Raw genomic sequence first — 11,635 nt, forward strand, 5'->3', positions numbered from 1 at the left:
ACCACCCACCACCACCACCACCCAGCACCACCACCCCACCACCACCACCCACCACCACCACCACCAAAGATGTGATCATCAAAGGTAGAAGCTTACAACTTGTGGAAAGACCGATACCACTCTCTGGCCTGGGGTGGGAGGGCAGAGTATGACTCGTCCTCAGGCAGATGGGTGAAATGAAACAAAGTAAATGGAGAAATCTGAACGGGACCAAGTAGAGTGGGAGAATTTAGGAATTTAGTTAGACTGCAGCAAAAGAATTCACTGGGTCTCTGGCCCTAGGCTAAAAAACAAACCTTAAATGGGAGGGGATACTTAATGGGTCATGTCTAAGAGGAGTCAGGAATGAGTTTAGTGCAATTCTACGGAATTAGACAGAAGTCTGTATGGCTGAATGTACCAGGTTTAACAGCAATGTTTTAGTTAGTTTTTATTATTATTGCAATGATACACTCCAGTAGGAGATAAACCCTTGCAGGATGCATGGTTCAAAGAAATACCAATCTTTCAAGAGTATGTTTAAACAAATTTCACTATAAAAGACTGTATCTCTGGGACAGTTAAGCAATTGGTTACTTTAGCAGAAAAAAAAAAAAAAAAACTAACCATGTGACAACATGGGGATAAAGGAAAATCAACACAGTGGACATGTTATTTTTTCTGAAAATAAAATCGAACCATTTTGTTTCACAATCGAGTACAGTCCTGTGAGAAATTCTGCTTCATGGTGATCTCAAGCAACAGTTTATTTGTGGTGTGGCACCCAATAGATTGTGGTGGGTATGGTTGTAAATATACAGAAAACATTAAATTGTATACCTTTAGTGGGTAAATTTTATGGCACGTAAATTATATCTCAATAAAGCTGTTTAAAAAAGAAAAAGTAGGAAACAAAACAAACCAAATAAAAGTGCTAAAATTACCCATAATTAATTCCACCATACAGAGATAACTGTTAACATTTGTTTAAGGTTTTCTTGTTTGCTTTTTCTAATTGGTAAAAGTCATATATGTTCATTAGGGGAAAAGACCACTTAGAAATGTTTGCTTGAAGAAGAATGTGAAAGATAATTATAATCTCACCACTGACAGACAAACATTTTAACAGTTCACTGTGTATCTTTCCAGACTTTTTAAAAACATAGATTTATATATAAACCAGTTTTTACAAAAATGGGCTAATACTATGCATACTGCTTTGTTACCTTTAAAACGACATTGTGAGTATATTAGAAACATTCTTTCACATAAATGTTTATGATACAAATATAAATATATTTTAAGCGAATGCTTTGCTCTCAAGTCAAAGATCAATATTCCTAACTTTACTGAAACCCACTAGAATTATTTGCTATCGGGTCAGTTGGATGAACCCTAAGTATCTTTGGCTGCTTTTCAGGTTGGCTCTGACACATTTTATTCCTTCAAGTACGAAATCAAGGAGGGGGATTGTCCTGTTCAAAGTGGCAAAACCTGGCAGGACTGTGACTACAAGGATGCTGCAGAAGCGGTAAGTGTATTGGCCATTCTTGGGCCTTCTGTTTTCTCCATTGACTCTGCCAGATTTTTTTACTCATGCAGAAATGATGACTACTGGTGAGCCTGTTTATGAGAAATGCAAATAAACATTCCAATGTGTAGAAAAGTCAGATGCTTTGTATCTATATTCCTGTATAGACAGAAAAATCGTGGAGAAGCCAGCAGTTAAACGTGGAGAAAGCCTTTCCATGAGAAGGGGGCTGTCAGTCAGTGTCCAGTCAGAACATGCGGCTCAGACTCCAGAGAGACAACAGATGGACATTTGGGCCAAGCTGAAGGGCTGGCAAGGGGAGGGCCTGGGTGCTTCTGTTGGACAACCTTGAGTGCAAATCTTGACTCTGCCTTCCGTTAGCTGTATGATAGCGGGGGAGCTGTGACCTCTCAGAACTGGCACTCTCCGCTGTATGTGGGAGATAATATTGACCTCATCAGGTTGTCGGAGGATGAAATTAGATGAATTATGCAAATAAATTTGATAACAATGCCTATCTTAACCAAATGCCTAACATATAGGCCTGGCACACCATAGCCGGTTGTTCTGCTTTAATTAAGAAAGATTTCAGACAGTGTCTGCCTCGGAAGCAAGCCTCTCTTTTCATGGATTGATTCCCTTCTTTTATGTCAGAACGTAAAAGATCACTGTCAGTCATCTGCGGTTACCGAAGAGCACTGAACTCCAAGTCAGGAATCTAGGAGTTTGCAGTGCTGGTTCTCCCTTCTCAATCATCTCATCTGCAAGGTGGGGATAAGTAGCTGCTGTGCCCTGTGCTGCCTGCTTCTAGGAGCTGTGTGGATAAAGGGAGGTGTGCTCTATCCTGATGAAATAATATCTATCACTTAGAATCCAATGGATATGACTGAAGAATGACAAGACAAAACAAAACAAAAACACTGTTCAACAACAACAATTAAACAACTGCCTATTGTTAAGTGCCTGCTCTGTAGTGGGCCTCTAGTAGGCAAACACAGCGTGTGTTTGCACACATACTGTTCACAACAACCCTAAGAGATAGGTGTGTCCTATCTCCTACAACATGGGTAAACTGAGACTCCGAGAGTCAAGGGGACATGACATAGGTAACAGCTAGCAAGTGACAAGGCTGGAACTGAAAACATTTTGATGCCAAGGTCCTTGTCCTTTCTATTAAGTTAAACTGAAGTTTATATGAACAGTATTAACTCACTAAAGTTGAGAGGTAGATAACAGGAGTGTTTACCAGGCTGGTTCTAGACCTCTGCATCCATCTTGGTTAGAAAGAAATAGCTCCAGGGCTCAGTCAGGCGCAGTGGCTCATGCCTGCAATCCTAACACTTCGGGAGGCTGAGGTGATTGGATCATTTGAGGTCAGGAGTTCAAGACCAGCCTGACCAACATAGTGAAACCCCGTCTCTACTAAAAATACAAAATTAGCTGGGCGTGGTGGCACGCACATGTAATCTCAGCTACGTGGGAGGCTGAGGCAGAAGAATCGCTTGAATCTGGGAGGCAGAGGTTGCAGTGAGCCGAGATCGCACTATTGCACTCCAGTCTGGGTAACAAGAGTGACACTCTGTCTCAAAAAACAAATAAAATAAAAAAGAAAAAGAAAAAAGAAATACCTCCAGGGCTTAAAACAAAGACTCGACCTTTAAAACCTTTTTACACTGTCTTTCCTCCAACATCTCATGAATATCAGTGGCTTATGTCAAGTAATCATTAGGCTATAAAAAACATTTATTCTCATGTCTCAAAACTCTTTTGGATAAAATCTTCACAAGTTTTGTTTTGTTTTTTTAAGGAAAGCCACATTTAGCAACAGTACTAGGTAGACTTTCCCATCTGAAAGATTAGGATAAATGATCTCTTTCTTTTCTTTTTAGGCCACTGGAGAATGCACGGCAACCGTGGGGAAGAGGGCGAGTATGAAATTCTCCGTGGCTACCCAGACCTGCCAGATTACTCCAGGTACCTGGTTTATCCTCTGGCACTGCCCTGGTGGGAAATTAACTACTTCTGTGTGCCAGGAACACAACCTTGACCAGGCTCTGCTTGCTCCCAGAGGGCGGCAGTAATAAAGCCATTTGCAGAATTAGGGAGCATTGGGTGGAGCAGCAGAGCCCGGAGGGTGGGCCAGGCTTGTGACCATCATCCCCTTAGGACTATCCCAACTCTTCCTGTGTGCTGCATTGTACCTGGTGTGTGCAAGGGCTCTGCAGAAGGACCAGGAGACACAAGACCTGCCCTCTATTGTAGGCAGCATCCCAGAGTGAGGAGCCCATAGGCTTTGAGGGCAGACCTGGCCTGGAATCTTTCAGAGCTCCTCGCTTTCTTGGCTGTCCTTTTCCTTGTCTAGAAGAGGGAGGTAACAGTACTTTCCACCTCACAGGACTGTCGTGAGGCTGAAATGAGATGATATGTCTGGAGGTACAATCAACATACTAACATATTAATCATAATAACATATTAGCAACAATCAGGATAAAAATAATAGCTAACATGTATTGAGTCCTTACGTCTCAGCCATGACTTGAAGCTCCTTACATGTATTAACTTCTCTTTCTTTTTTTCTTTTACTGATACATTATATTTTACATATTTATGAGGTACATGTGAGTGTTTTTTACATGCGTTGAACATGTAATGATCAAGTCAGAGTATTTGGGGTACCCATCACCTGGAATATTTATCATTTCTATGAATTGGTAATATTTCAAGTCCTCTCTTCTAGCTACTTTGAAATATACAATATATTGTTGCTAACTACAGTCACTCTAGTCTGCCGTATAACATTAGAACGTATTTCTTCTATCTAACTATAATTCAGTATCTATTTTACCAAGCTCTTCATTTCCCCATTCTACTTCCCTACCCTGCTCAGCCTCTGGTATCTATCTTTCTCTTCTCTCCTCTATCTCCATGTGATTAAGTGTTTTACCTTCCACATATGAGTGAGAACAACGTGCAGTTTGTCTTTCGGTATTTCGGTTGTTTCACTGAACGACCTCCAGTTCTGTCCATGTGGCTTTAAATGATACGATTTCATTCTTTGTTTATGGCCAAATAGTATTTCATTATGCACACATACCACATTTTCTTTTTTTTTTCTTTTTGAGATGGAGTCTCGCACTGTCACCCAGGCTGGGGTACAGTGGCACGATCTTGGCTCACTGCAACCTCCAGGGTTCAAGCAATTCTCCGGCCTCAGCCTCCTGAATAGCTGGGATCATGGGTATCCGCCACCACGCCTGGATAATTTTTGTATTTTTAGTAGAGATGGGGTTTCACCATGTTGGCCAGGCCAGTCTAGAACTCCTGACCTCAGGTGATCTGCCCACCTCAGCCTCCTCCCATAGTGCTGGGATTACAGGTGTGAGCCACCGCGCCTGGTCCCCCACATTTTCTTTATTCATTCACCCTTTGATGGACACTTAAGTTGATTTCATATCTTTGCTATTATGAATACTGCTGCGACAAACCTGGGAGTGGAAGTACCCCTTTGATAGACTGATTTCTTTTCCTCTGGGTAGATGCCCAGTAGCTGGACTACTGGATATATGGTATTTGGTGTTTTCATTTTTTGAGAAATCTCCACACTATTTTCCATAGCGGTTGTACTAATTTACATTCTTACCAACAGTGCATAAGTGTTCCCTTTTCTCCATACCCTCCTAGCTGTGTTTGCCGCTTACACGGCAAGCAGCGAGAGCTTGGTGGGTGAAGAAGCCCAGGCTCCCAGGGGGTCCCTCCAGGTGTGCCACTCACTCTTCAGCTACGTTACCTTTTTATAGACTTTGCCTCTATTGACCAGTAGGTTAGGGCTATCTGTTATGAACATTACTTGGTAATTTAATACAAACTCTTTTTAATAATAGCCATTCTAATGGGTAAGATGATATCTCATCTCGTAATGGTTTCGATTTGCATTTCCCTAATGCTTAGTGATATTGGGCATTTTTTCACATACCCATTGGCCATTTGTATGTCTTCTTTTGAGAAATGCCTACTGAGATCCTTTGCCCACTTTTTAATGGGACTACTTGGTTTTTTAATTGGTGAGTTGATTAAATTCCTTGTATATGCTGGATGTTAGTCCCTTGTGGGATGAATGGTTTGCAAATTTTTTTTTTTCTTTTGAGACAGAGTCTTGCTCTGTCTCCCAGGCTGGAGTGCAGTGGCATGATCTCGGCTCACTGCAACCTCCATCTCCTGGGTTCAAGCAATTCTCCTGCCTCAGCCTCCCATGTAACTGTGACTACAGGCATATGCCACCACACTCAGCTAATTTTTGTATTTTTAGGAGAGATGGGGTTTCACCATGTTGACCAGGCTGGTTTTGAACTCCTGACCTCAGGCAATCTACCCACCTCTGCCTCCCAAAGTGCTGGTTTTACAGGAGTGAGCCACCATACCCAGCCTCTTCTTTGTTTAGGGCAATGTATGTGAATGCTGATTGTAATCATTGATGCTGCGTTTTTGTCTGCTCTTTGTTAAGCCGAGGGCCCTGTGGTGACAGCCCAGTATAACTGCCTCGGCTGTGTGCATCCTATATCAACGCAGAGCCCAGACCTGGAGCCCATCCTGAGACACGGCGTTCAGTACTTTAACAACAACACTCAACATTCCTCCCTCTTCACGCTTAGTGAAGTAAAACGGGCCCAAAGACAGGTTTGTTCTTTAATTCTCTAGGTCACCTAGTATTACTAAAATGTGTTAGATCTTTACGTTTAAAATGTCTGATTGCATGGCTGGTGGTGTTTTCATGTGACTAGCACAGGAAGCAAAGGCCTTTCTCCTTAGTCAAAGTGAGTCGGATACCACAACACGTAAAGTGAGAAAAGATGTCTAATCAGACCCCCTTCCTTTGATGTTTGATTTTGACAAATGGGTAATCGTCCTGACAGGCTCTTCCTAGAGACAGTGAAAAGTCATAGTGGCCTTAGGATTTTCAGAAAACTATACTATCACCTAGCCATCATGAGTTAAACACAGCTCCAAAATATTACATTGTGTCTACAACGGTCGGCATGGCTTCCTGGCTACCCACTAAGTTACAGTTCCCGTATCATCAGAAAAAAAAAAGTAAATATCCATAAATCTGGTTTTTTTGTTGTTTTTTTTGTTTTATTTGTTTTGTTTTTTGACAGTCTCGCTCTGTTGCCGAGGCTGGAGCAGTGGTACGATCTTGGCTCACTGCAACCTCTGCCTCCCAGGTTCAAGCAATTCTCCTGTCTCAGCCTCCCGAGGAACTGGGATTACCGGCACGCATCACCACATCTGGCTGATTTTTGTATTTTTAGTACATGAGGGTTCACCATGTTGGCCAGGCTGGTCTCGAACTCCCAACCTCAAGTGATCCTCCCACCTCGGCCTCTCAAAGTGCTGAGATTACAGGCCTGAGCCACTGTGCTCAACTACAAGTCTTCTTAATGATTCAGTACAACCAGAATGTCGTCCTTTTTTTTTTTTTTTTTTGAGATAGAGTCTTGTTCTTTTGCCCAGGCTGGAGTGCAATGGTGCGCTATCTCAGTTCACTGCAACCTCCACCTCCCAAGTTTAAGAGATCTCCTGCCTCAGCCTCCCAAATAGCTGGGATTACAGGCACCTGCCACCAGGCTCAGCTAATTTTTGTATTTTCGGTAGAGACAAGGTTTCCCCAAGTTGGCCAGGCTGGTCTTGAACTCCAGACCTCAGGTGATCTGCCTGTCTCAGTCTCCCAAAGTGCTAGGATTATAGGCATGAGCCACCACTCCTGGCCCACCCAGACTTTTCTGATGGTTGACTGGGTCGCTTGTATTTCAGCCTCTTATTATGAGTGATTCCCTTTGGTCAGTAACATTCTCTACATTTAATAAACCTTACAACTTGCTTTCATGTGAGCATGCTTTACTCAATGATGTCCATATAGAGTTATCAGGGTGGCAGAGGCCCAGAATACAGTAGGAGAAATCTTACTACTTGGTAACCTGAGAGCCTGAGGACCCAGCAGTAAAGACCACTCCCGTCCAAAGTTTTCTTTATCCATCTAGAAGGGCATTATTATTTTATGAAATTCAGTAAACATTTCTCTCTGCAGCCTGGCAGAGGAACTATTGTTAGGATTTACTTAAGGAAATCCATGTTCCAAAACTGGCTGAAAAATAGCAAAATATATATATATTGCTTGTCATTTTCAGATGGCTAGCGGTATGTGTGTGTGTGTATAGGGTGTGTGTGTGTGTGTGTGTGTGAGAGATGTGAGAGTGTTAAGGTGCTCAATGTTTATTCAGCATTTTTTTGCCTAGTAATAATAATAATTTATATTTCTTGAGCACTTTTTATATTGCCACACAGTTTTCTAACCTCCTCATAACATTCATATCCCACAGCGAATAATGTTTAAATCACGCTTTAAATACTCAATCTGAAATTGTTTCAGGTGGTGGCTGGATGGAACTTTCGAATTACCTACTCAATTGTGCAAACGAATTGTTCCAAAGAGAATTTTCTGTTCTTAACTCCAGACTGCAAGTCCCTTTGGAATGGTGTAAGTGGGCAAAAATGTAATGATAAAGTTCTTAGCATTTTGTTTACATTTTGATGGTAACTATCGAGCTGAGTGGGAAGACCGTCACGAAAATTTTAGATGACATTCAGCAATTCATATTCACATTCACTCGGGAAGCCTAAAGCTCCCGTCACTGGTCAAGCTGCCTTACCTACCTGGCCAAAGAATCTGCACAGCTAGCATTAAGGATTTTTTTATAACTTTATTTTATTTTATTTATTTTTTGAGACAGAGTCTCACTCTGTTCCCCATGCTGGAGTGCAGTGGTGCAATCTTGTCTCACTGCAGCCTCCACCTCCCAGGTTCAAGCTATTCTCCTGCCTCAGCCTCCCAAGTAACTAGGACTATAGGCGCCAACCACCACGCACAGCTAATTTTTGTATTTATAGTAGAGACAGAGTTTTACCGTGTTGGCCAGAGTGGTCTGGAACTCCTGATCTCAGGTGATCCGCCCACCTTGGTCTCCCAAAGTGCTGGAATTACAGGTGTGAGCCACCGTGCCTGGCCAGCAATAAGTATTTATAGAGTATAACCAGGGACTACGAATAGACAAAATGCTTGAACTGTCAAGTGTATCTTTGTTATGTCTCCACAATTTCCTATTTCCTTTTCTTCCCCCATGTGCTCAATGCCCATATGGTATTCCTTTGCTCTACCCAGGGTTAATCTTCATGTCAAACTTTTCTCTGCTTGTTTTCTCATCTTCCCTTCCCTACCTTTATCCTTAATAAACAGACCCTGAGTCTCTAGCCCTTAGTGGTCCTTCCTAGCATCGTATCTTGTTATCTGAACCAAAATTATATTAAAACGGTGTATCTCAAGGTAGTAATAGCCAGTGAATGTTAAGATGGCTAAGACATGATATGTGCCCAGGGATGTTTGCATTTGAGCAGAAGACTGTGCTTTAGGCAAGGAATTGCTGAAAGCCCTTGGATCTAGTAATTCTGCTTCTAATTCTTTTATATGGGAAATCCAGACCATAAAATGTTAATTTCAGTTGTTTTTTAATAGAAAAATATTGTAAATAAATTGTTTATGCAACATTAAAGAATGGTTAAGTAAATTACAATATATCCATACAGAGTAAAATACAACCCACAGAATGAGAGAAAATATTTGCAAGAGTTTAACATGATACAGCTATCAAAAATTTTTAATTTTAGTGACATAGTAAAATGGTTACAATGTTAAGTAAAAAACAAAAAAAGTGGGATACAAAGCTATACATGTAGATTTATTTAAATATGTAAAATAAATGTAAATATAAAAAGTGATAGAAAACAAATTATGACAAAATATAGAACGTAGTTAACTTTCATTTGGAATTGTGGGTGCTTTTTCTTTTCTTTCTTTTTTTTTTTTTGTTTTGTTTTTCGAGAAGGGGTCTTGCTCTGTCACCCAGGCTGGAGTGCAGTGGTGCAATCTCAGCTCACTGCAACCTCTGCCTCCAGAGTTCAAGTGATTCTCATGCCTCAGCCTCCCTGAGTAGCTGGGATTACAGGTGCCCGCTGCCATGCCCAGCAAATGTTTGTATTTTTAGTATAGACGGGGGTTTCGCCATGTTGGCCAGGCTGGTTTCGAACTCCTGACGTCAGGTGATCCACCCACCTTGGCCTTCCAAAGTGCTGGTATTACAGGTGTGAGCCACCACGCCCAGCCACTTTTTCTGATTCTTTATATTTTTTGGAACTTTTTGATACTTCCTGAGTTTTCTAATTGAGCATGCATTTATTTTATTGAGAAAAAAGTAAAAGAACGCTATCAAGGGAGTAAAAATACAACTCACAGAATGAGAGAAAATATTTGCAAATCATGTATCTGACAAGAGTTTAACATGCAGAATATATAAAAAACCTCTTTTTGTTCACAAAATAACAAGCATTAGAAAGGGCATGGAGAAATTAGAACTTCTGTGCATTGCTGGTAGGACTGTAAAATGCTGCAACCATTATAGAAAATAATTTGGCAATTTCTGAAAAACTTAACTATAGAATTACTATATGATCCAGAAGTTGCTCTCTTAGGTATATGCCCAAAAGAAATGGAAACGCATATTCAAACACATGCTTACACGTGAATATTTATAGCAGCAAAATTCATAATAGCCAGAAAGTCAAAACAACCCAAGTATCCATCAACAGGTGATAAAGAAAATGTGCCAGCAGGCCGGGCGCGGTGGCTCACGCCTGTCATCCCAGCACTTTGGGAGGCCGAGGCGGGCGGATCACAAGGTCAGGAGATCGAGACCATCCTGGCTAACACGGTGAAACCCCGTCTCTGCTAAAAATACAAAAAATTAGCTGGGCGTGATGGCGGGCGCCTGGAGTCCCAGCCACTCGGGAGGCTGAGGCAGGAGAATGGCGTGAACCTGAGAGGCGGAGCTTGCAGTGAGCCAAGATCGCGCCACTGCACCTCCAGCCTGGGTGACTGAGTCAGACTCCGTCTCAAAAAAAAAAAAAAAGAAAGAAAAGAAAATGTGCCATCATATATATACACAATGAAACACTGTTCACCCTTTAAAAACAATGAAATTCTGATGCATGCCACAATGTGGATGAAGCTTGAAAATATGATGTTAAGTGAAATAAGCCAGACACACACACAAAATATTGTATGATTCCACTTACATGAAACATCTAGAATAGGCAAATTCATAGAGACAGTGAGTAGATGTGAATTTGTGAGTGGAGAGGAGGAGAGAATGGGAGTGTATTGCTCAGTGGGTAGAGAATTTCTGTTTGGGGTGATGAAAACTTTTGGAAATGGTGATGGGTTGCATGACATTGTGAATGGAATTAATGCCACTGAACTGTATCCTTTAAAATGGTTAAAATGGCAGATTTTATGCTATACATGTTTTATCACATTTATCACACAGCACTTGGCTATGTTTGTTTATTATTCTTTTTTCCCCTCACTTCTGGAGACCTAGGCATAGGTTTTCTATTTGTTTTCTCCCACTGTTTTCAAACTATGAACTCATGTCAAGTCAAAAATTAACTTAAAATGCTGTTCTGATAACATTATATGGAATTCTCATTTTTGTTATTTTGGTTGTTTTTTTTTTTCCTTATCCAAGAAAGACCCTAACTTTATTGGCAAGCATGTTTATATTTTCAAGTATATCATTTTGTTTGTTTAAACATGCTATTAATTTTACAGATTATTTTTTCTTTTGGTGCTGAGGTGAAAGAACATGTTCTGTATTGTTTATGCTTTGTAAAATTTATTGAATCTTTTTGTGACCTGGTGTAAAAACAATGAACAATATTTGTATGATACTGGCTGGGCACGATAGCTCATGCCTGTAATCCCAGCAGTTTGGGAGGCCGAGGTGGGTGGATCACTTGAGATCAGGAGTTCGAGACCAGCCTGGCCAACATGGCAAAAGCTCATCTCTACTAAAAAAAACAAAAGAATAGTTGGGTGTGGCTGCACACACCTGTAATCCCAGATACTTGGGAGGCTGAGGCAGGAGAATCACTTGAATCCAGGAGGCAGAGGTTGCAATGAGCCAAGATTGAACCACTGCACTCCAGCCTTGGTGACAGAGAGAGACACTGTCTCAAAAA

At 41.2% G+C, this 11,635-nt stretch overlaps 1 protein-coding gene across 2 annotated transcripts in view; it reads left to right on the top strand.

Annotated features, from left to right (window-relative positions):
- The window catches only part of KNG1 (kininogen 1), a 27,205-nt gene that overhangs the window by 967 nt on the left and 14,603 nt on the right, over positions 1–11,635 (top strand). For both annotated transcript variants that reach the window (XM_017873392.1, XM_017873391.1), the window contains exons 2-5: positions 1,400–1,510; positions 3,400–3,484; positions 6,012–6,184; positions 7,935–8,042. In XM_017873392.1, coding sequence (XP_017728881.1) covers positions 1,400–1,510; positions 3,400–3,484; positions 6,012–6,184; positions 7,935–8,042 — 477 coding nt within the window. The remainder of the gene's footprint in view (positions 1–1,399; positions 1,511–3,399; positions 3,485–6,011; positions 6,185–7,934; positions 8,043–11,635) is intronic.

Source organism: Rhinopithecus bieti, unplaced genomic scaffold (genome assembly GCF_001698545.2).
Source record: "Rhinopithecus bieti isolate Rb0 unplaced genomic scaffold, ASM169854v2 scaffold_5626, whole genome shotgun sequence".
Lineage (NCBI taxonomy): Eukaryota > Metazoa > Chordata > Mammalia > Primates > Cercopithecidae > Rhinopithecus > Rhinopithecus bieti.